Source organism: Nesoenas mayeri, assembly GCF_963082525.1.
Source record: "Nesoenas mayeri genome assembly, chromosome: Z".
NCBI classification, from domain to species: Eukaryota; Metazoa; Chordata; class Aves; order Columbiformes; family Columbidae; genus Nesoenas; species Nesoenas mayeri.
The window spans coordinates 76,405,572-76,430,071 of NC_137542.1; the positions used below are offsets into that span (position 1 = coordinate 76,405,572).

At 46.0% G+C, this 24,500-nt stretch overlaps 2 protein-coding genes across 2 annotated transcripts in view; both read right to left on the minus strand.

Annotated features, from left to right (window-relative positions):
- Positions 1 to 2,689: 2,689 nt before the first annotated feature.
- On the minus strand, positions 2,690 to 15,498 carry ACAA2 (acetyl-CoA acyltransferase 2). Its single transcript, XM_080363031.1, has 10 exons — positions 15,460 to 15,498; positions 11,685 to 11,851; positions 9,139 to 9,267; positions 8,334 to 8,450; positions 7,019 to 7,166; positions 6,713 to 6,888; positions 6,324 to 6,453; positions 4,605 to 4,675; positions 4,245 to 4,399; positions 2,690 to 3,321 (listed from the first exon to the last, which is right to left on the minus strand). Exons 1-10 carry the CDS (start codon positions 15,473 to 15,475, stop codon positions 3,237 to 3,239), a joined length of 1,194 nt encoding a protein of 397 aa, XP_080219157.1. The 5' UTR covers positions 15,476 to 15,498; the 3' UTR covers positions 2,690 to 3,236.
- An 885-nt stretch (positions 15,499 to 16,383) lies between these two features.
- The window catches only part of MYO5B (myosin VB), a 60,488-nt gene continuing 52,371 nt past the window's right edge, over positions 16,384 to 24,500 (minus strand). Inside the window, exons 30-39 of the mRNA XM_080363152.1 lie at positions 23,647 to 23,845; positions 23,275 to 23,368; positions 22,881 to 23,024; positions 22,262 to 22,413; positions 21,978 to 22,067; positions 21,724 to 21,874; positions 20,939 to 21,221; positions 19,383 to 19,557; positions 18,861 to 18,941; positions 16,384 to 18,482 (exon numbers count right to left, since the gene is read on the minus strand). Coding sequence (XP_080219278.1) covers positions 18,330 to 18,482; positions 18,861 to 18,941; positions 19,383 to 19,557; positions 20,939 to 21,221; positions 21,724 to 21,874; positions 21,978 to 22,067; positions 22,262 to 22,413; positions 22,881 to 23,024; positions 23,275 to 23,368; positions 23,647 to 23,845 — 1,522 coding nt within the window. The 3' untranslated portion in view covers positions 16,384 to 18,329. The remainder of the gene's footprint in view (positions 18,483 to 18,860; positions 18,942 to 19,382; positions 19,558 to 20,938; positions 21,222 to 21,723; positions 21,875 to 21,977; positions 22,068 to 22,261; positions 22,414 to 22,880; positions 23,025 to 23,274; positions 23,369 to 23,646; positions 23,846 to 24,500) is intronic.

Genomic DNA, 24,500 nt, shown 5'->3' on the forward strand with positions numbered 1-24,500 from the left:
ATTTTGCAAATTCCAAGACCTGAAGAATCTCTATTTATAAATAACCACAGCAGAGGAGGGAAAAACATTCTAGTGTAAAATATTCCCACAAGCCAAACAAAAAGCCCAATGATTTTATCATGTGTATCTTATACTTGAGCTAAATGTTTATAAAGAGGGATTAAGATTTTTCTCCCTGGCAACAGTTATAATAAACACACCGCTAGGGCAAAATATGTGAAATAGAAGATATGCGCTCAACGCTGAAGAAACGTGTTTGGATATAGTGAGGGACACTGAGAATTAGCGCTTGACCTGTAATTGCTGTGGCTACAGCGTTACCAGCCCTACAGCTGGATTTGTTATCAAACAGTAGCCCTAAATACATTTAAGAACGTTACCTTTGAGAAATACTCACCCATTATGAAACTAAACCCAAGAGTCTCGTGTAATTCAGACTCAACCTGTGCTGCGATATACCTGTTACGTTTAATTTTTTATGTAAATGTGCATAAATTAGCACTAGATCCTTGTAGCTGTTTTTGGAAAACTGCATCCCTGTTACTAACCCTTTAACTTATGCACCCTCAGGAGGATTAATTTCCCCTCTTGTCCCTACTCCGTAAAACAATAGACTCTGGGGTCTGTAGTAGCAAATACGTGTTGGGATGGCGGCACCTGCTTGGTTAAAACCCACAGAAGGAGAAAAGGGACCTGAAATTTCGTGTGATTCGGTTTCAAGGTTAAAAAAATACTTGTGAGAAAAGCTGTGCTACCATATGGAGAACAAACACCTTTGTCATAATAGGAGTGAGATCTGCAGGGTGTTGAAAATGCACCATCCAGTGGTAGAAAGCTACATCTACGTTTAAGAGTAAATCTCACGCTGCTTTATGGGTCTGTGATGAGAAAACATTTATAAGTGATCTGGAAAGTGAGGACATTGTGACATATTTCTATGTAATTATTCAGGATGATCCAATTTGACTTGCACAGCTCGTATTACACACGGCTCGCAAAAAAATGAGGGATAAAAAGGGGAAATAAAACATTATGTGCAAAATAAAGTGTATGAAGGGGATCGTTCTTTACTGTACCTACGCAGTGATGAGCTCTGAAACAACTGTATCTACACAGGGACGGGATCCTGGAAAAACAGCGGCCAGTTCTCTGAAAACAAGAGTTCAATGATTATCCACAGTCCAGAAGGAAAAGGGAATTGGTTCTTACAGAGCTAAGAAAACATCTTGCTTTATAAAATCAGCGCGGCAACTGTATCTTGAAGAGTGAAACCTCAGTACCGCTAACTTGATAAGATACGGTAGAGATATTGTGCCAGATGAACATCTGGTTGCTGCCTTATGGCAGCTGTTTGTTTTTGGAACAAGCTACAAGTTGTTCCTGAGATCTCGTTTCATCCAAACGGCATCTACGTTACGTCAAATGATTCATATTGAACTCTAGGGCCTGCGAGAGGTGAGACGACTCGCTCGGATGTGCACTCGGCAAATGAGCATTACGTGACCCAAAGAGATGGTACTCGCAGAGGAAATGAAGCAATGAGATGCTATATTTTTGCAGTCACCACACGGCAATGCAATGAGGTGCAACTGCTCCCCTTCCTGGACGGCTGGCAGATTTACTAGAAATCTCTAGAAACTACCCAGTAAACATCAGTTATACCTCAGGCTGGAAAAACAGCCTATTGGAAAACAAAAACTGGCTTAAAGCAACAATTCTCAGTGGTTTACTTTTAAAAGAAAGAAAACAACAAAGAAAACCAACTAACCACACCGGCCACACCAACGACACCGGCCACACCAAGCAGCCAACCACGCCAGCCAAGCAGCCAACCACGCCAGCCAAGCAGCCAACCAACCAACCACACCAGCCAACCAACCAACCACACCAGCCAACCAACCAACCACACCAGCCAACCAACCAACCACACCAGCCAACCAACCAACCACACCAGCCAACCAACCAACCACACCAGCCAACCAACCAACCACACCAGCCAACCAACCAACCACACCAACCACACCAGCCAACCAACCAACCACACCAGCCAAGCAGCCAACCACACCAACCATACCAGCCAACCAACCAACCACACCAGCCAACCAACCAACCACACCAGCCAACCAACCAACCAACCACACCAGCCAACCAACCAACCAACCACACCAGCCAACCAACCAACCAACCACACCAGCCAACCAACCAACCACACCAGCCAACCAACCAACCACACCAGCCAACCAACCAACCACACCAACCATACCAGCCAACCAACCAACCACACCAGCCAACCACACCAACCACACCAGCCAACCACACCAACCACACCAGCCAACCAACCAACCACACCAACCAACCAACCACACCAACCACACCAGCCAACCAACCAACCACACCAGCCAACCAACCAACCACACCAACCACACCAGCCAACCAACCAACAACACCAACCACACCAACCAACCACCAAAATAAATAACAAGCGAACCAAAGGAATAACAAGCGAACCAAAGGAATAACAAGCGAACCAAAGGAATAACAAGCGAACCAAAGGAATAACGAGCGAACCAAAGGAATAACAAGCGAACCAAAGGAATAACAAGCGAACCAAAGGAATAACAAGCAAACCAAAGGAATAACAAGCAAACCAAAGGAATAACAAGCAAACCAAAGGAATAACACCCACCCCTTTTTTTTCTCTTATATTTATTGTTCTTTTGGGAGGCACAATGGGAATTCAAGCTTGCGCTCATTTTTCCCTCGCCAACAGCGGGTACAGGTTACAATCCACAATCAGTACGTACTGAAGGTCTCCAATTAAATTTATATCTCATGATAATAAAAAGGTGCACGTGCCCGACAGCAGTGGCAGCTGAAAGAAAAACAGTTTAAACAATATTTGCTTCTAGAGCTGCACCAACTGCTATTTTAAGGCTGTTTGGTGAAAGTTTGACAGGCAATTTCCTCAGGAAATTAAAAGAATTTTGCCTACATTAGACCTGATTGAAAAGAGGCTTTCACAAAACCCTTGATCAGTGCGAAATTATACCGGCGTTACGCTTCGTTTGCTTCAAAAGACATTAATTAATCTTTTTGTATGGAATTCAGACTTCCCGGCTATTCCTTTACCTTGCAGGAACGGCACAAAATGAAGGCGGCGACATTTTATCGCCGCAAAAGGCAGCAATTTCTCAGGAAATTAGTGATTCGGGCAGCGCTGCAGTTTCCAGCGTCTCTCAGGCCGTGTTCTCGATGACAAGAGCAATTCCTTGTCCGCCGCCAATGCAAGCCGACCCAACTGCGTACTTGCCACCACGACGCCTGTGCGGAAAAAAGAACAGTGAAAATTATTGATATGTATGAAACCACAGTCGCTGTCATTCGGATTTTATGAAAGGAAACTAGTTAGCAACTAAGTACTATTAAATGTTTTAGAATGTGTCTTGCATCTGGGTAGGAACAACCCCAGGTTCAGTGTAAGTTGGGGAATGAGCTGTTAGAGAGCAGTGAAAAGGGAGCTGGGGGTCCTGGGGACAGCAGGGTGACCATGAGCCAGCACTGGGCCCTTGTGGCCAGGAAGCCAATGGGACCTGGGGTGGGTTAGAAGCGGGTGGTCAGTAGGTCCGAGAGGTTCTCCTGCCCCTCTGCTCTGCCCTGGGGAGACCACACCTGGAATCTTGTGTCCAGCTGTGGCCCCTCAGTTCCAGCAGGACAGGGAACTGCTGGAGAGAGTCCAGCGCAGCCACCAAGATGCTGCAGGGAGTGGAGCATCTCCCGTGTGAGGAAAGGCTGAGGGAGCTGGGGCTCTGGAGCTGGACAAGAGGACACTGAGGGGGGACTCAGTCATGGGGATCCATGTGGAAAGGGGGAGTGTCAGGAGGATGGAGCCAGGCTCTGCTGGTGACAACCAGTGATAGGACAAGGGGCAATGGGTGCACACTGGAACACAGGAGGCTCCACTTAAATTTGAGAAGGAACTTGTTCATGGTGAGGGTGGCAGAGCCTGGAACCGGCTGCCCAGGGGGGTTGTGGAGTCTCCTTCTGTGCAGACATTCCAACCCGCCTGGACACCTTCCTGTGCAACCTCATCTGGGTGTTCCTGCTCCATGGGGCGATTGCACTGGATGAGCTTTCCAGGGCCGTTCCAATCCCCGACATCCTGGGATTCTGTATGTTGTTCTTTTTCTAGAAAAACATCACCCAGCCTCAACTGATGTTGAAATATTTCTCCAGACTAAAAGTACCTTAATTCATGAACCAGATGAGCTGTGATCCGCGATCCTGACGCGCCCAACGGGTGACCTATGGCGATGGCACCGCCGTTGACGTTGGTTTTTTCAGGGTCAAGGCCCAAAACTTTTTCGACAGCTAAATACTGAGGTGCGAACGCCTCATTCACCTGAAACACCAGAGAAACGATAAAACCATTCGCCTCTGATTTTCCGCACGAGCTTTCAGGGGCTTCTGCACGCATGGGATGAAATGTGACGCGTTTCTTCTCCAAGTCAATATGAAAAATGGTGGTGATAAAAGCGTACGCGGACAACGCACGGGTTGTCAGGCCAAGCCATGAGTAACCTCATGTTCATGTTTAAATTCCTTACCTCTACCAAATCCATGTCCTTCAGGGTCAATCCTGCTTTCTTCAGAACCTCGGTGATTGCAGGTACAGGGCCTGTTGGGAAATGGTGTGCAGTTAGTTAGATTAAAATACAATAATAAAAGCTTATAAATATGTAGGAATAGCTTCATAAAGCTTCATCAGATTCCATTCCATGAGTCTCTGCGCAGGCAATGAATCCAAGAAAGAAAAAGGCTGTTCTGGAGTTTGCCAGACATGTGTTTAGTTACAGTTATTGTTGGTTTGGTGTTGTTAATCTAATTGAACGGAAAATCTTCTAGTCAATAAAACTAACAAGAAAATGTTCCTTTGGACACAGGTCCCAGCCAACTAAAGCCAGTAAGATCTTTTAAGAATATTATAGAGTTTGGATATAAAACTGTTCTCTGGAAGAAAGTTGCCATTTATAACCGTGTATAATCCACTAGCGGTGATTAATCTCAAAGCACAGCTACCTAAGGAGACACTCAGAGATAATTCGAAAGGGCTAATTCATTTGAAAGGACAAAGATATTGAGATGGTAGCTGACCATAAGACATAAAAAACACCCCTAAAACATGAACAATCCTATTGCATGATGGTATTTTACCGAACTTTGTGAGGCAGGATTATCTATGTCTGTGAAAAGGCTCAGTCAGAAGGGATCAGTCCCAAGGTGTATGGATTGGAGGGTTTGTCTGCGTTAAATTCTACTTGATTAGGAAGCATAAAATACGGGACTGGTGACAAAAAGAAGAGTAATTGGTTTGCCAAAATAATACCTGAATAGATGCTGAATAGAGCAACTGAAAGGGGTACATGGAGCCAAAACTCCTTCAACAAGCAGCGAGGAAGACAAATCAGAGCTACACATTTAATTATGGGAATTAAAGCTTATAGAAATTAAAGTGATTTTCAGGAGAAAACAGTTTAAATAAATTGAGAGCGTCTGTTTTCTTCACTTACTAACACAGTGAAAAAGGAAAAAGGTGGGGGACTAAAAGAGCTAATATTATAAGTGCCACACGTAGCCCTTCAGCCAAAGCGAGGAGTAAATCAGCCCCTGGGGACAGCAGGGTGACCATGAGCCAGCACTGGGCCCTTGGGGCCAGGAAGCCAATGGGACCTGGGGTGGGTTAGAAGGGGGTGGTCAGTAGGTCCAAGAGGTTCTCCTGCCCCTCTACTGGAATCTCTACCCCACATCTGGAATCTTGTGTCCAGTTGTGGCCCCTCAGTTCCAGCAGGACAGGGAACTGCTGGAGAGAGTCCAGCGCAGCCACCAAGATGCTGAAGGGAGTGGAGCATCTCCCATGTGAGGAAAGGCTGAGGGAGCTGGGGCTCTGGAGATGGACAAGAGGACACTGAGGGGGGACTCAGTCATGGGGATCAATATGGAAAGGGGCAGTGTCAGGAGGATGGAGCCAGGCTCTTCTGGGTGACAACCAGTGATAGGACAAGGGGCAATGGGTACAAACTGGAACAAAAACAGTTCCACTTAAATATGAGAAGAAACTTGTTCCCAGTGAGGGTGTCAGAGCCTGGCCCAGGCTGCCCAGGGGGTTGTGGAGTCTCCTTCTGTGCAGACATTCCAACCCGCCTGGACACCTTCCTGTGTAACCTCATCTGGGTGTTCCTGCTCCATGGGGGGATTGCACTGGATGAGCTTTCCAGGGCCCTTCCAACCCCTGACATTCTGTGGTTCTGTGTTTTAGCGCAACTCACCGATGCCCATGATGGAAGGGTCGCAGCCAGACGCATGATACGCGACTACTCGTGCCAGAGGAGTAAGACTGTGCTTTTTCAAGGCCGATTCACTGGCAATGATGACAACACCAGCTCCATCGCACACCCCCTTGGAATGAGGGAGAAAAGCATCTTAAGTGGGGAATATAAATCCTGTCACACTTTAAACTGAATATGTCTCTCAGAAAAGCTTGAGTCCAAGATATTAATATTTAACAGACAATTAGTAGCGTTTAATCAAAACCACGGTCTTCCACTATTCTGTGGATTGCGAAAGATAAATGTAGGTGTCTAATTAATTTCAATGGTTTAGAAGCATTTTTGTCACTTGAAGCCGCTTTCAAGAGCCAAGGCCTTGATGTACTCACCGAAGCGTTCCCGGCAGTGACCGTCCCGTCCTTTTTAAACACACACGGGAGCTTCGCCAGCTGTTCTGGGGTGGTCTGGGGTTTGGGGTGCTCATCCTTTTCCATAGTTTCCTTCCCCTTTCTCGTTTTCACTTCAATCGGTGCCATCTCAGCGTTAAAGTAACCGGCGTCCTGAGCTGCGAGCACAAAAAGGATTACACCAAGATGCACGAGCTACACACAACATCAAACTCATTCCAATCAATGCTAAAAACAGCCTAGATTTGAAGTTAGATGAGAAACGCTTCCATTCTTAAACGGACTAACCAGCTTTACACCTCTGTTGGGTTTTGAGCGCGTATCGGTCACAGTCCTCCCGCGTGATGTTGTATTTTGCGGCCAGATTTTCAGCCGTAAGCGCCATAGGGAGTTTAACGTGCGTATCTGTTAGGCCGGCCCACAACGTGTCTTCCAGCTGCGTGAAAATTAGATAGAATACGAAAATTAATTATTATTAGCAGTTTCTCGTTAACTAGCGCCTTCTTAGAAACTAGCGGCGCTTTGTAGAATTAACTCAGGTTACCTATGGATATTTTATTTAAATTAAAACAAATACATTGTGTAAGTGTTGGGCATTATTTTAATTAATCTACATTGTGCTCTAGAGTGATTCTTCCCACTCACAACCCCAAAAGGCTTGGGAAAAACCAACGATTCTTTGCATATCAGCGTATTTCACTCCTGCATAAACTATTTATTAGAGACCTATGAGAAAACACATCTGTCTTTCTGTTGTAACAGAAAAACAGTGTAGAAAAAAACATCGAAATAGCCTAATTTAGGATTTTGATGTTACACAGAATCACAGAATGGACGGGGTTGGAAAAGACCTCAGAGATCATCGAGTCCAACCCTTGGTCCAACTCTAGTCCATTGACTAGATCATGGCACTAAGCGCCATGGCCAATCTCAGTTTAAAAACCTCCAGGGCCGGTGAGTCCAGCACCTCCCTGGGCAGCCATTCTAATGCCTGACCACTCTCTCTGCACAGAATTGCTTCCTAATCTCAAGCCTAAATTTAAGTTTAAGCCCCGTTGTCCTATTGTGAACTGCCTGGGAGAAGAGATCAAGCCCCACCTGGCTAGAACTGCCCTTCAGGTAGTTCTAGAGAGTGCTGAGCTCAACTCTGAGCCTCCTCTTCTCCAGACTAAACAAGCCCAGCTCCCTCAGCCTCTCCCCATAGGGCTTGTGTTCAAGTCCCTTCCCCAGTCTTGTTGCTCTTCTCTGGACCCGCTCCAGCACTTCAATCTCTTTCCTGAGCTGAGGGGCCCAGCACTGAACACAACACTCCAGGGGTGGCCTCCCCAATGCAGAGCACAGGGGAAGGGTCACTGCCCTTGTCCTGCTGACCACGCTGCTTTGGATCCAGGCCAGGATCCCATTGGCCTTCTTGGCCACCTGGGCACACTGGTGGCTCCTGTTGAGCTTCCTGGCCATTAGTCCCCCAGGTCCCTTTCTGCCTGGCTGCTCTCCAGCCACTCTGTGCCCAGCCTGGAGCTGCAGGGGGTTGTTGTGGCCAAAGCACAGTTTATTTACCCATTGCTACCCTCACTAGCTTTAAAAGCAAAAGAAAGCACTAGACCTTGAGTTCTGCTCCTAATCTGGTTCCAAACCGAATGTTTCGAACGGCATATGGAGCCTGGCTCATATTTTCAGCTCCGCCACACAGAACAACTTCGGAGTCGTTAAGGCAAATTTCCTGTTAAGAGAAAAAACAACTAGATTTAGGATTTAATTTGCTGGTTTGGTCAGATGCTTCCTATAGTTACTAAAAACTTAGTGTACGTTTAAGCAGCTTGGAATAGAATCTGCAGCTTTGTTGTGTGTCGTAGTTTTAATATAAGTGGTCAAATTCGCCAAGAGATTTATTCAGCGTAGCCTTTGCAGAAAGTACTAGAAAAAAGGCACTTAAAAAGCACAGGTTGCTGCTTACACAGGTGAGAATATGAGAAATAATCAGGGGGAAGCCTCCTGTTGTGGTTTTGATGCCCATGAATTCCAATTCACCCAAACAGGATCACAAAATGCAACTGCTGCACAGCTGAGCTCCATTTCACTGGGTGTTGCGTTCCTTATATTAAACCAAAAATAGCTACGACGATGATTTTTAAGACCAAGCACAAAATATGTCACTGGGGAGGGTGAACTTCTTCACAAGGACAATAGGAAATCGCTACCAGTGGTAGCTAAAAAATCCACATTAAGCCTCATCCCAAACATGAAGAACATGTTTCTACGTATTTCTCTGATGTTAACACATTGATAAAGGTTATAAACACAGAATGTCAGGGGTTGAAGGGACCTGGAAAGCTCATCCCTCATCCAAATCATTGATGAATATATTGAATAATATAAATAACACAGATTAAAAAATAAGAGCTTTATACCTGACATCCATTGGCAATGGATTGGAAACCAGAGCCACAAAGTCTGTTGACGGTGAGGGCTGGAACGGGGACGGGAACTCCCACCCGTAACCCAGCGTGTCTCGCGATATAAATCCCGTCCGCGGCGCTCTGTTGGCAGAACAAATAAAAGGGTTCGTTACGTTCTGATTTCTTTAATACTCCCGATTAAAAGGCAGCGTGGTGTAATTGCACCACTGCGAGATGGTGGGTGTTCAACCAAAATCCTACTTGTGAGAAGCAGCACTTCAAAAACACACCATCCTATATGATCTGAAAGGGACTAAATATGTTAAGACCGAACTCGGTAACTTAAAGAGTCTTATGTTTTCCCTTTTCTTATGTGGTGAGCACAGGTATGGAATAAAAAATGATAATAGCACTGTAAAGGATCTTTTCCAAACAGAGAAAACCCTAAGATAATATGAGTTATAAAGGCAAAGGTTTGTGCATAATGCTACTTGCCAATGCAAAAAAATAATCAACACTTTCCGTACTCAATAAGAGTACGTGTATCCCTTTAAATAATCCCACACAGTTTTCAGGCAAGTGTGGACTCTTCCCAGACTCAGGGGCAGCTCAGACATTGTTTTTGGTGATGCCACGTGCATACACACTGTGGATTGCATGTTGTATTAATTGCTGCCCCTTAATAATTGACTCAACGGATATCCGAACATGTATTCAAGTCACTTTTGGAGTGCTAAAACCCTGTTTCTCACCAGTTTAATAGAAGTTGTTTTGGACCCTGTTGTCCCTTAAACCAACCTGGGGGTGCCTCCGTGACAGCACTGTAAGAAATTTGGACACTGTTTCTTTTTCTAGGCCACAATCAATTCTTAAGAAACCTGAAAAGAAGCTGAGATGGCAGCTGTAGAATCACAAGCTACACTTTTGGCTGAAAATCAAGAAGAAATGCTGCCTAGGTAAGGTCGCACAAGAACATGTCCAGGCGGGTTTTGAATATCTCCAGAGAAGGAGACTCCACAACCCCCCTGGGCAGCCTGTTCCAGTGCTCTGTCACCCTCATTGAGAAGAAGTTTCTTCTCAAATTTAAGTGGAACCTCTTGTGTTCCAGCTTGATCCCATTACCCCTTGTCCTGTCATTGTTTGCCAACGAGAAGAGCCTGGCTCCATCCTCATGGCACTTACCCTTTATATATTTATAAACGTTAATAAGGTCACCTCTCAGTCTCCTCTTCTCCAAACTAAAGAGCCCCAGCTCCCTCAGCCTTTCTTCATAAGGGAGATGCTCCACTCCCTTCAGCATCTTTGTTGCCCTATGCTGGACCCTCTCCAGCAGTTCCCTGTCCTGCTGGAACTGAGGGGCCACAACTGGACACAAGATTCCAGATGGGGTCTCACCAGGGCAGAGTAGAGGGGAAGGAGAACCTCTCTCAATCTACTGACCATCCCCCTTGTAATACACCCCAGGTACCATTGGCTTCCTGGCCACAAGGGCCCAGTGCTGGCTCATGGTCATTCTGTTGTCCACCAGGACCCCCAGGTCCCTACACTGCTCTCTAATATGTCATTTCCCAACCTATACTGGAACCTGGGGTTGTTCCTGCCCAGATTCAAGACTCTACACTTGCCCTTGTTCTATTTCATTCCATTTTCCTGCCCAACTCTGCAGCCTGTCCAGGTCTCTGATGGCAGCACAGCTTCCAGTGTCAGCCACTCCTCCCAGCTTGGTGTCACCAGCAAACTTGCTGACAGTCACTCTATTCCCTCGTCTAAATCGTTAATTAATATATTGAATAATATTGGCCCCAGCGCTGCCCCCTGAGGCACTGCACTAGATATTGGCCTCCAACTAGACTCCGCACCATTGACCACCACTCTCTGGCTTCTCTCCTTAAGCCAGTTTGCAACCCACCTCACTACTCTATTGTCTAGAGCACACCTCCTCAACTCAGCTGTGAGGATGCTGTGGGACACTGTGTCAAAGGCTTTGCTGAAGTCAAGGTGACCACATCCACCGCTCTGCCATCATCCATCCACCTCGTTACATTCTCATAAAAGTCAATGAGGTTGGTCAAGCATGATTTACCCTTGGTAAAGCCATGCTGACTGCCCTAATAACCCTCTTATCCTTGATATGCCTTGAGATGGCACCAAGGACAAGCTGTTCCATCACTTTCCCAGGGACAGAGGTGAGGCAGAATACAAAGCAAAGTCAGAATACAAAGCAAAACCAAACTAGAAATGCTCTTTGCTGTCTTGCTTAAAACAAAACCCTAATCTTAATATCCTAATCCTAACCCTAATATGTGCATAAAGGCAGTTTTGCAATGCTGGTGCTCTGTACATAACAAGCTCTTTGGAAAAAATACGATTGCTCCCAATAATATCACAAATCATGCGGGGTATGTCCCTTAAACATGAAACATAACACTATAAACGCTACTTACCCGTTTAATTTCCACCCCTTTAGCTTATTCTTGCTGCAAACCATATGTAACTATGTATAGGAGCAGAGGATGAATAAAATCGCTGCTGACCAGCGAATTTTCCACGCTACCAACCTGCATGACGTTTCCGACGATGACGCTGTCGATGATCTCGGGAGAGACTTTGCCGGCGGCCAGCGCGGCCCGAGCGGCGATTTCCGTCAGGTCAGTGGCGCTGAAATCCTTCAGCAAACCTCCATAGGCCCCGAACGGCGTCCGCTTCGCCGCGACAATGAACACGCCTGCGAGAGGAGCGAGAATTAGCCAGATAACCAACGGCGAATTCCCATCCTAAGAGGGTAACATCCTAAATTCAGAAGCAGGTTGTAAAGCAACGAAATGTGAACCCACACAGTTCAAGATCAGGGCTCTAAATGGTGGCACCAGAATCACCTCGGGGCTCAAAATGGCGGCACCAGAATCACCTCGGGGCTCAAAATGGCAGCACCGGGGGCACCAGAATCACCTCAGGGATCAAAATGGCGGCACCAGAATCACCTCAGGGCTCAAAATGGCGGCACTAGAATCACCTCAGGGCTCAAAATGGCGGCACCAAGGGCACCAGAATCACCTCAGGGCTCAAAATGGTGGCACCAGAATCACCTCAGGGCTCAAAATGGCGGCACCAGGGGCACCAGAATCACCGCGGGGCTCAAAATGGTGGCACCAGAATCACCTCAGGGCTCAAAATGGCGGCACCAGAATCACCTCAGGGCTCAAAATGGCGGCACCAGGGGCACCAGAATCACCTCAGGGCTCAAAATGGCGGCACCAGAATCACCTCAGGGCTCAAAATGGCAGCATCAGGGGCACCAGAATCACCTCAGGGCTCAAAATGGCGGCACCAGGGGCACCAGAATCACCGCGGGGCTCAAAATGGTGGCACCAGAATCACCTCGAGGCTCAAAATGGTGGCACCAGAATCACCTCAGGGCTCAAAATGGCGGCACCAGAGTCACCTCGGGGCTCAAAATGGCGGAACCAGGGGCACCAGAATCACCTCAGGGCTCAAAATGGCGGCACCAGAGTCACCTCGGGGCTCAAAATGGCGGCACCAGAATCACCTCGGGGCCAAAAATGGCGGCACCAGGAGCATCAGAATCACCTCAGGGCTCAAAATGGCGGCACCAGAATCACCTCAGGGCTCAAAATGGTGGCCAGAGGGGTGGCAGGATCATCTCCCAAGAAAGGCCTTGAGGTGCTGGAGCGAGTGGAGAGAAGGGAACGGAGCTGGGGAAGGGGCTGGAGCACAAGTGTGATGGGAGCGGCTGAGGGACCTGGGGGGTTCAGCTGGAGAACAGGAGCTGAGGGGACACAGGGACACACAGAAACGGCCTCAAGTCACACTGGGGAAGTTTAAATTGGATATTAGGACACATTTATTCATCTAAAGGGCTGTGGGGCATTGGAACAGGCTGCCCAGGGCAGCGCTGGAGTCACCATCCCTGGAGGGGTTGGAAATACACACAGATGAGGTTCTTAGTGACATCGGTCAGTGCCAGGGGTGGGTGAACAGTTGGACTCGATGATCTTGACCGTCTCTTCCAACCAAAATGATTCTATGATTGTAAGGTATGCAGAATCATTGGTCAGAAAACAAGACAAGGAAGATTCCAGAAAGCGATTTGAAAAAAAACAACACACCCAGATCCAGATTTGTAGACAAACGCATCGGCCAGAAGCAGAATTTCAGCTCTGGAAAAGCCGCCTTTGAACCAAACTGTATATCTTGGCACAGCGTCGCTGCTCCCACGTGCGCCCATTTGTGACCTTTCCCCCAGTTAAACAACAGAGCCACAAAACGTCCCCGGTTATATTAAGTAACACTACAAGGAGAAATACAGATACAAGAATGCAGGCGAATGGAAACGCCTGTGCATTAAACAGATTGTTAATGCTGGTTTTAGGTCTGTAACCCACATTATTTAGTTGGGTTTATATTCAGAGGGAGGGTTCTCTTCTTCTTCTCCTGTATTCAGATCCCAGGCTGTGCGATTTATACAAAAGAACTTTCCAAACTGGTCAAGGTCACACTCACAACCTGAATACAATATTAAAACCTGCAGCAGGCAATTAATACACTCATTATCTGGGGGATAATTTAAGCAAGAATTGCAGCTAAAAGATAGGAATGAATGCAAAAAAACAACGTGGGTTTTGAAGCCATGAAAAGAGCAAAACAAAGTAACACCCTAAAAATGCGCTCTAAAATTTGTAACAAATATTAGGACGAATTAATGAATTTGTTTCTGTAAAACGAGCGTGTTCAACAGTCACTTCAAGACTAGTTCCCAGACTAAGCAGATTTAAACTTACAGCAGCTGGTTTTATTTAATTATCCCAAATGGATTGTATTAACTATACATTATTTCATGTTCCCCTTGAGACTTGATTAAATGTTACCAATGTAAAGCAAAAGACTCGTAGCTGGTCATAAAGCTGCGGCACAAACTAAAACAACTTGTCCTCCTCCCTTTTGGCCACGGTGTCGCTTACTCACGTTATTTGCTGAATAGCCCGAGGATGGAACTTTGTCCTTCAGCTTTCACAATAACATCTCTTTCTTTCACCCTCCTCGCTCACTAAATCTCTAAAGGAAAAAGCAGCACAACCTGTGTGGAGTTATAAATGAGCACAGAGCCTTTCCCATAAGGATTTTTTAAGGATTATTACTGCAGAGCCTTCCTATTTTTGCTTGATTGGAGAGACACCTCCAAATAAATGATCCTATGGTCTTTAACAGCTCTAAATCCCCATTAATTAGTCCTACATTACCATGGCAAGACTTCCAAAGCCTCTGCAATTTTCCAAGGTGATAAAACATGGGATGAAAGCGGAATACACCAGGATAAGGAAACTTTTAGGGCTAGAAAGCAAAGGTCACTTTGAATCCTCACCAAACACTCAGCTCAAAGCTTCTTTTAATCAGGTTTTGTTAATCACCCGCTGCCAAACAGGCTGTTCTAATATTCCTTAATCCTCTAGCATTTCTTGGTATGACAATATTTCATCAAATCCTCTTTTAAATGCCTAAAAAACAACTGTTAACCTCCCCCCAAAATTAACGGGCGAGAAGCGTGTATGAAAAACATTATTGCAAGAGAGAAGATTATGAAATAAGCACAGAAAACTAACACCAAACAAGTTTGGGCAAAGCTGCTCTCTAGTATCAGTTCAGCAGAGCAATATGGAATTACACTAATTACACCAAAGGGAATTACAGAATTAAATTACACTAGACAAGCTCTCAGCCCTGAAACCTCAAACCGTGATTATATACATTATTATTTAGGTACCACCCGCCAAACAGCAAAACCCTGTCAAACAGATAAAAAGCACAATTTCACCACACTCCAATTTTGCTTTTAAAGAATATTGGGGCGTATTCGCCTCATTTTTAAGAGGCATAACATTTAAACGGCGTAAAGCAGAAAGCACTTCTTTCCACAAAACACTTGGTGCTTTTTTACCGCTGACACAGGCGGGGGGGGTGGATGTGACAAAACAAAGTTATTAAGTGTCACTTCTACTCACTGCACGCAAATAGGGACAATTATTTGACATATATATGCGTATATATTAAAGCTAGGTAGGTAAAATCTGGCTTTATTTCTACCACAAGTGATTTAAGCGCTGCAGCAAGTCAAGCACCGCCGGTCACCTTTACCTCAGACCCGCCCGCCATGACACAACCAGCCCGCGTCCCGCTGCCCCCTCAGTGCCCGGCGGCCACGCCACCCTCGCTGGGGAGCCCCACAACCCCCACCCGGTACCGGGGAACCGCCGGGGAACCGCCAGAAACCCGCCGGGGCTGAGTGACGGGAGCCCGGCGGGGCTGATGGAGCCTCACCCCTCAGAAGCGCCATGGCCGCTCCGCTCCCGCCGCGCCTGCGCCTCATCCGCCGCACATTCGTCACGCTGGGGGCGGGGTGAAACCAGCACTTTTTAAGGTGTTTTTAATGTATTTCTCCGCCGCCATCCGCAGCTGAGTTCCACGGATGCGGTGAGGAAGGTTGTAGCGGGAAAAGTTACCTCAGACGCTGAGGGCTCGTCCCTGTGAGCGGCTGTAATGGCGGTTTGGCGCCCTGAGGTGCTTCGCCCTGTTTCCAACCTTCATCCTGTTAAAAGTTGGACTTTCCTCGGGAGAATCCACAAAAAACCAGCCTTTTCAAAGGTGTTTTTGAAAAAAATACACGTTGAGGTGTATTTGGGTGTGTAAAACCTTTAGTGGATTCACTGAGACTGTCTGGCAGATGAGTATATTTTCACTTTGCATACGAAGAAAAGTTGTCACGTCTTCATTCAGTTTAAGTTTCATCAATTTTGTATTGTTTCCCTGCAAACAATCCAATGTTTGAGTCAAAATAACCTTTCAGCAGCATTCCCTATATAATTGCAATGGTTTAATGAATCTATTCACACAGCAACAGGCAACTTTGTCTTTAAAAAAAGCAGATTTGATGCTATTTTTTTCCCCTCTCTGCCATTGATTTACCTGGCACTACATCCCCCTCATTCCTAAGATCCCACCCTTAATTAGTTTCTAATTAGCTCACAATACTTCAGCACCTTCATTAAGTGATAACTCCTACGCCTTTTAAAGCCTTAAGTAAAAGCTTTGAGACCGTTCATTTGTGTTTGTAAAGTGCTTTGTAACTTTTAAATAGAAATGTTTCCCACCTGTACGATATCAAAGTGTATTTTTCACGCTTAGGTTTTTGATCAAAAATCACCATTTCTTCAAAAGTATTTATTTCACATTTTTTGTATCCACAGCTGAATATTACAGTGACTATTACAAGCGTTTTCCCATAAACAAAAGTGTAGTTTACAGATTTGTTCCAAATGGAAAGATATTTTATAAGCAGTATTTCATCTACAGTATCTCCTGTATATCATTTAACTTCGTTAAGAGCAGCTTTACCTTCTGCTTTTTAAGGTAATTAAGCTCCATATCCCCCCCGAAAATCCCTAAACAAATAGACATTGCGCTATAATAGCACATTTTTCTTATTTCAACATAATTCTAAAGCCTTTGTCCACTGGCTTTTATATTTTAAAGGAAATTATATATTAATTGGGGACTATGCGCTCTGGATTGTTTTAGGATCTATATTGTTCGAACTTCTTTCAGGAGAATCAATTTATAACCGTAATAAACGTGAAACAATAAAGTTGGAGGGAAAAGCTTCATGCACTTTGTTTTCATTAGGTTATCGTATTTATATGCAAAGACAAAATGCTGATTTATCAGCTTAATACGCTCTGAAATAAAGGGGGAAAAGGATAAAATAAAATTCAGAGCATTGCAAAAACATCCATTTGCAAAAAGGCAGAAGAGGTAGGTCCAATAAATTAAAGTATCGCAGAGGAGGCGACGGGAGAGGGTATAAATTATCATTATTGTATAGAAAGGCACTACTGTATATACCCAGTAGACGCAAATGCTTGACGATGATGGTTTAGAGGTAGCGCTGGTACTATACAAGCGATAAATTTTAGTCTATAATTAATTGGGTGATGATTAGAGGACAATAACTTTAAAGTCTGGCCTTAGGCTGGGACTAAACCATTCGAAACACGGGATTTACCCACCAATAGGTTTCTTCACAGCACTCCATTTCTTTAAAAATGTGCTTTTTTTTGGCTCGTAATATACATATATAGTACATACAGGACTCTTACAGTTTGTATATACATAGATTACATACACGATGTTGAACTCAAAACGCTCTGTATCTCAAACGGTGGCTGCAACATGGCGGGATTTTGTGTGTTTTGAAGCGACTTCCCACTTTAATCCTCTGAGGAGTTTGGGTTGTTTTAATTAATAAGTTAGATTAAAAAAGCAATCGGAACAGGATTGGTATTGGTTGTAGATAAAGAGTTGGTGTTGACTCCTCAATGGTTTAAATCACTGTGTTGCAATTTGGGGTTCAAGTGTTTCATTGATTATCCATTCCCTTTTAATTTCATGTCTTCATTCTCTTCTTAATTTTTCTAAGCCCTGTATTTGCACGACTATTAAAATTTCAGATGGCTGTTGAACTAAATACAATGTTGCCATGGACTGCTAAGGCTGGGACTAAAACACCCAACAGAAACAGCAGCAATTATTAAACCGGGTTGGTTTTGCACGTCTTATCTATGTGTGAGATTCAGAACCTCGACGGCCGCTGCATCAAAGCTTTTGACTTTTAAAACCAGAGGAAAAGCCAAGAGCGGAGATTAAGATGATGCCTAAAGTTGTCCCTTGTCTCAAGCCCATTATTAATACAGACAAAACCACCTCAGTATTAGACAATTTACACGGCCCTCAAGGCAGCAAAAGTGTCTCAGATTGTGGGTTTAACTGCAATTTCTTCATCGACACCTGTGAAGATCAAAGTGAGTCGGCTCCCGCTTTTTTGTTAGTGGCTTTGGGGCTCTGAACTGTATCAAGCAGTAAAAAAGAAATCTATATTTCAAGTATTATTATTCTGAGCTGCAAATTACCCCCCAAAAGAAAAAAGAATCACATATAGATCAGTCTCTATATTTTTACTGTACAATTTAACATCCATTTATTACTGGGGATCGGTGGTTCTTTTAAACCTGTTGTTTAAAGAGCTCCTTCAATTCCTTTTAGTGATTCTTCTGCCTTCGCTGGAGGTCTCTGGGTAAGGAAGGCTGAGCTTAACTCCATTTTACTCCATTTTACTCCATTTAACTCCATTTTCTTCAGACTTTCTGGAGAAATTGCAAGTTGAGTGAAGCGGGGATGTGAATGGAATCCATGGTTATGGAGGAAGGGTTGAAGGGGAACAAGACCGGGAACATGTGCTTGAAGTCCAAGAGCAGCTGCGGAGGGTCGTTTCGCTCCTGCAAGTGCGTCTGCGAGGTGCAGAAGAAGAGAAACGGATCAATCGTTGCCTTTTCTTTGCATTTCTCATCCTCAAAGGCTTGAGAAGCTACAAAACGTTTGGTTTGCATGTCTTGATTTCTCTCTTAGTTGCCTTGTAGCTGAGAAATAATTCAATTTCTCAGCGGCTCGCGCAGCCTCGATTCTGAGTCACGTTGCATTAGCTGAGCTGGGAACTTAATTGCTTATTGTAATTAACAGCCTCGTTATCCCTGCAGCTGTGTGTTGCAAGAGCGCAAAATCCCGGACAACACGCAAAATGACAAAACGCCTGAGTTATGCTAATGAAATCTGTATTAACTCGTTACTATCTCGTTACTATCCCCCCCACTTTATAGCCTCTAATTTACCTGGATGTCTCGTATGAAAGCTACAGTCACACGTTCTTCAAACTCATTCACGGGAGTGTAGAGATTAAGTATCTTTACAATCTGTTGAGAACAAAAGAGCGTTACAGAGAGTCAGAGGAGCCCAGAATTCAAAGCACCGCTAATATTTTGTCTTGATACAACCAGAACAAGATTCTCTTGACTTTCTTGAGAAGCAGAAGTAGCACAAGAACCATCCTGATGTTCCCCAAGAATCACCAGGGATCAGTTCACACCTCTGGCTTCTCCCTCCTACATTATCAACTTAAGACCAGGCAAAGAACATGAGTTTAGATCCTCCTGGAACAGAGTATCCAAGTTTAAGGTGAGATCCAGCCTAGAGGGGCCATTCTCAACCCCAAATCCCAATTTTGCTGGGCACTCTGCAGGCTTAGCCAGGTTAGACCTGGGAAGAGCAGCTGGGTTTAAAATCCCACGTGTCTGACTTATACCTCAGCGCTGGGTTTAAGCTTTGAACACTGAAATCTCCACCCCGATCCCCACCTGCTGCGTGGTGAGCAACGTGCACAAGGAGCAAATGGCCTCGGCGTCTTCCGACGTTTTCTTTTTGAGCTGCAGCAGCTGCGCCGCTTGGATCAAAGGCTCCAAAGTCTGCGCCGCTCCGCTCTGCTGCAGGTTCTTCCCATGCAGCCATTCCTCCAGCTGGCTGATGTTAAACCTGGGCGAGCGGCCAAGATAAGACGTGAGATGCGAGAGAAGAGATAAGATCACCTCAAAAATACTCTGCGAGACTCAGGGGGTGTCGCAGCGCTGGTGTATGGAGGACAAGTGCAATGGGAGCAGCTGAGGGACCTGGGGGACTGAGAGGAGACAGGGACACAAAGAAACGCCCTCAAGTTGCACCAGGGGAGGTTGAGGTTGGATCTGAGGAACAATTTCTTCCCCAAAGGGCTGTGGGGCATTGGAACAGGCTGCCCAGGGCAGTGCTGGAGTCACCAGCCCTGCAGGGGTTGGAAATACAGAATCAGTGAATGTCAGGGATTGAAGGGCCCTGGAAAGCTCATCCAGTGCAATCCCCCCATGGAGCAGGAACACCCAGATGAGGTTACACAGGAAGGTGTCCAGGCGGGTTGGAATGTCTGCACAGAAGGAGACTCCAACCCCCCTGGGCAGCCTGGGCCAGGCTCTGCCACCCTCACCATGAACAAGTTCCTTCTCAAATTTAAGTGGAACCTCCTGTGTTCCAGTTTGTACCCATTGCCCCTTGTCCTACCACTGGTTGTCACCCAGAAGAGCCTGGCTCCATCCTCATGGCACTCACCCTTTAGATATTTATAACCATGAATGAATCCCCCCTCAGTGTCCTCTTGTCCAGCTCCAGAGCCCCAGCTCCCTCAGCCTTTCCTCACATGGGAGATGCTCCACTCCCTGCAGCATCTTGGTGGCTGCGCTGGACTCTCTCCAGCAGTTCCCTGTCCTGCTGGAACTGAGGGGCCACAACTGGACACAAGATTCCAGGTGTGGTCTCCCCAGGGCAGAGCAGAGGGGCAGGAGAACCTCTTGGACCTACTGACCACCCCCTTCTAACCCACCCCAGGTCCCATTGGCTTCCTGGCCACAAGGGCCCAGTGCTGGCTCATGGTCACCTTGCTGTCCCCAGGACCCCCAGCTCCCTTTTCACTGCTCTCCAACAGCTCATTCCCCAACTTACACTGAACCTGGGGTTGTTCCTGCCCAGATTTAAGACTCTACACTTGCCCTTGTTCTATTTCATTCCATTTTCCCGCCCAGCTCTCCAGCCTGTCCAGGTCTCTGATGGCAGCACAGCCTCTGGTGTGCCAACCACTCCTCCTCACTTGGTGTCACCAGCAAACAGAGATGAGGTTCTTAGTGACGTGGTTTAGTGTTGGGTTAAGGGTTGGACTCAATCTTGAGGCTCTCTTCCTAGCAAAATGATTCTATATGTATCTTTTGATGCATGTTTGCCATACTCGTGACAAAAGACAACCAGAGCGAAGCTGAATGCTCAGCAACTCAAAGCAAAATTTATACTCTGTGTTGTCTTCAAAACGCGCCGAGGATCCCAAACCTGACCCTACCTGAGCTGCATGCCCGTGCTCCACGAGCAAACGTCCTTCCTGAGCAGCAGATTATTCAGGGCGACCGCGTTGATCATGTAGAAGAGCTGCTTGAAAACCTGCTGCACGATCTCCGGGTCCAGACCCTGGTCGCTCATGACGCCGTAGAACGTGTTCAGCTGGCGAATTAGCGCGTCTAAGCTGTAGCTGTCGCCGTCTTCCACGCTGGAGGAGCGATTCCTGTAGCCCATGGGTTTGACACCAGAAAGCCCCTGGATGCTTTCGTTTTCCAGCACCGCAGACACTGCAAAACGGGGATAAAATGAGCTAAAAACGCCTTTATCCACCTACTAAACAGAAATCACAGCAAGTGGGAACGTCTGTGCTTTGAGTTGTAATCGATTCTCCTTCTATACCCACCGCGGAGCCTGAAATTCTGCGCTTCAGGCGATTCATTGGCTCAAAGGACTGAGAGAAATGACAAACAGATTAAAAGGAATCAAATTCTTCCGGCTTGATTGATAAAAGAACAGGACAACTTGGCGCAAGGAGCAGGAGGTACACGCAGCGGTGGAATTGGGCAGGAACAAAGGGAAAGAGTCCCAAGATAAAGTGGAATCCAGGCTGGGAGCTCGGGGAAAATACAGCAACTTAAGGTCACTGTTGCTGCATAAAGATAGTTCTTGTAACATAAATTCTACCTCTCTACCAATCGCAGGCTCATCCTTTGGGGGAAAAGTCACTGTACAAAGGTCTGAAAAACCCGCAGGATATATAATAACAGCCAAAAACAAGCGTGAAGGTACCGATCATGGGTTGGAGGACGCCCTCGGCCACCTTGATGAGCTGCTGGTAGATCTGGATGGAAAGGTGGCTCAGCACCTGGCGATACTCGGTCAGGTCGAAGTTCTTCAGACAGTGCTCGTTCTGCTTCGGCGTGTTCTGCGTCATAAACCCCTGAACGCCGGGAGATTAAAACAGCCCGTTTTGTTATTCCACCCGCTAAAATCACTATATTTTTTATTAATATTATATATACGCTATTATCGTATTATCTTACCGTGTCTCCGCTGTACTGCTTCAAACAGTGCAAGAGGCGACACGTATTTGCCAGCCAGAACGACGTCATCTCAAAATCATCGCTGTGTTTCTGGAGGAGCAAAATTAAACCATCATTTTGAGGTCGAGATCAAGAAGATCCCTCTCCGTAGACCGGCAATATTATCTATTTGTTCCCCACAAATGTTATTTTTGCTAAGATCAGGTTGGAAATTGGCTACGAAAGGAGGACTTTGACGTGGTTCGAACCACCTCACGCCAAGACAAAAGGCAACGGCCACGCACCTTGAGCACTTTCTTGACACCGTTGATGGTGGAGGTGAGCAAGGAGTGGACTTTCTGGTCGTCGTTGATATAATCCGCGTGTCGGATGCACATGTAGAGGATGTAGGCGGGAAGGCAGGGGACGGTCGCAGACACGGCCTGAGGCTTGAGATCTATAACATTTGGGTTGGTTTTGAAAAGAATCCTTTTAAAGTTCACCCAATTCCAGCTGGAGATGCACCCGAGCAAACCCCAAAGTCTTCTGGACGATGAGATTGTGCTTTTGCAACGTGGATCTTTGCAGCGCGGACACGGAGCCAGAGGCGCAACCGGAACCGGGCAAAGCGCAAGAGCCCACGCTTTGTGACGTTGTCCCATTACGGACGCACAACTAGATCTTTACCGCGTAAAAACCTACTCAAGCAGCGCGCAAATACTCCCTGAAGCTTTCGGGAACATCTCCCACAGGTTATAAACCCCACACTCTGAATTCGTGACGCAGTAAATCACTTTTTCCCTCAACATACTGAACGGAAGCTGCGAGAATTTGCTGTTATATCTATATATTGAGATCTCAAGTTTACAAACTCCTGGGTAAGAGAAAAAGGTGCCAAACCCAGAAGCAAAGCGAGTTCCTCACCTGTTATGAGGTTTCGGATGAGAAGCGGCTCGTCTTCTTTATAATATTCCAACATGCCCTGAAAATCTTTCTCCTTCCGCTGGACGGCAACTTGCATGTTACGCTCGTTCCGTCTCCTCTCGGCCGGTAACGCGGCTTGAGACGCTGTGAAAAGAGCGTGAAAGGTGATCAAAACTGGTTCACATCCTCCACGGGCCTTCGAACGGACACCAGGTCAAAGCATTAGATATTAAACTTCCAATCATATCGGCTTCAAACTGATAAAAACATCAAGAACCATTGAGCCTCGCGCTTCCATCCATATTTCATAAAATAGGATGGTTTTAAAGAAAAAACTCTGCAGATCTCGAAGGTGTAGAACCAGAAGCCCAATATCAACCAACAGCCAAGTCACCTTCAAAATCTTGGACCTTCTTCATGTAAATCTTTAGTTGCTTCTTGAGCTTCTTCTCGTTCTTCTCCAACTTCTCCAGCAATTCTTTGAGATCCTGAAAAACAGAAGACGCGTTGGCTTTAAGAAATTAAGAAATTAAACCCCAAAGCAACTCATCTGGGGTGAGTTTGAGGCTGCAGGCGCAGTCAATGCAACATGGTGTGAGCATTTTGGGAGAAGACGACGTGTTATTGCTGGATTGCTCAGCAAAACCATGAACATTGTGGATGTCATGGACCTGATTCTTCTAGAAGTAACCTACAGTAAATATTCACAACACATCACCCACAACATTTCCCCCCCTCAGGCTACATTTTCAATATATTATCTTACCAAATTTTCATTGGTGAGCCGTGTAATTTCTTGCTGAAGTCCAAACTCCACCTGGGCCTCCGGTGAGAGCTGCAGGCTCTGCAGAAAAGCCTGTTGCTGTTTCTCCAACTCTTCTCTCACGGCGTCCACCTCGTTTTTCAGAGCTTCCACCTCCTCTTCATGCTCTCGTCTCTGCTCCTGGAGCTGCGCTTCCAGCAACCTGAGAAAGGGACGGTACCGATGGGTCCGTCATTTTGGTATCGTGGTGGTCACCACTGTTTTGAGTTTAGATCCTTCAAGATCAACCAACTTGGGAGATGTTTCCCACACAATCACGGAATGTCAGGGGTTGAAGGGACCTCAAAGCTCATCCAGTGCAATCCCCCCATGGAGCAGGAACACCCAGATGAGGTTACACAGGAAGGTGTAACTGATATGCCTTGAGACTCACAAATTTGAGTTCCTTTACTCTTCCGATTAGCGACAACAGGCGCCAAAGAGGACAACGGGCGCCAAAGAGGACAACGGGCGCCAAAGAAGACAACGGGCGCCAAAGAAGACAACGGGCCAACAGCAAAGGAAGAGAAAGAAACCAAAGGGGAAGAGGAAACAATAGGGGAGAAGGAAAGAGAGTGTTTTGACCTGGCAACTTGCTTTAAACCTTGATAAGCCAAGCCGAGCTCTCCATCTTCATTGAGATACCCCCAGTCCTCAGTCTTGCTAGAAATAAAGGACAGAGAAAAGGAAACGAGAGGACAGAGAAAGACGAAAGGTCACTTGCAGCACAAGGGGAAAAGATGCAGAATCCTTATTAATTTTTTCTTAATTTATTTTATTAATTGATCAGCCAATCCAACCTCCTGGCAAGTTACCGT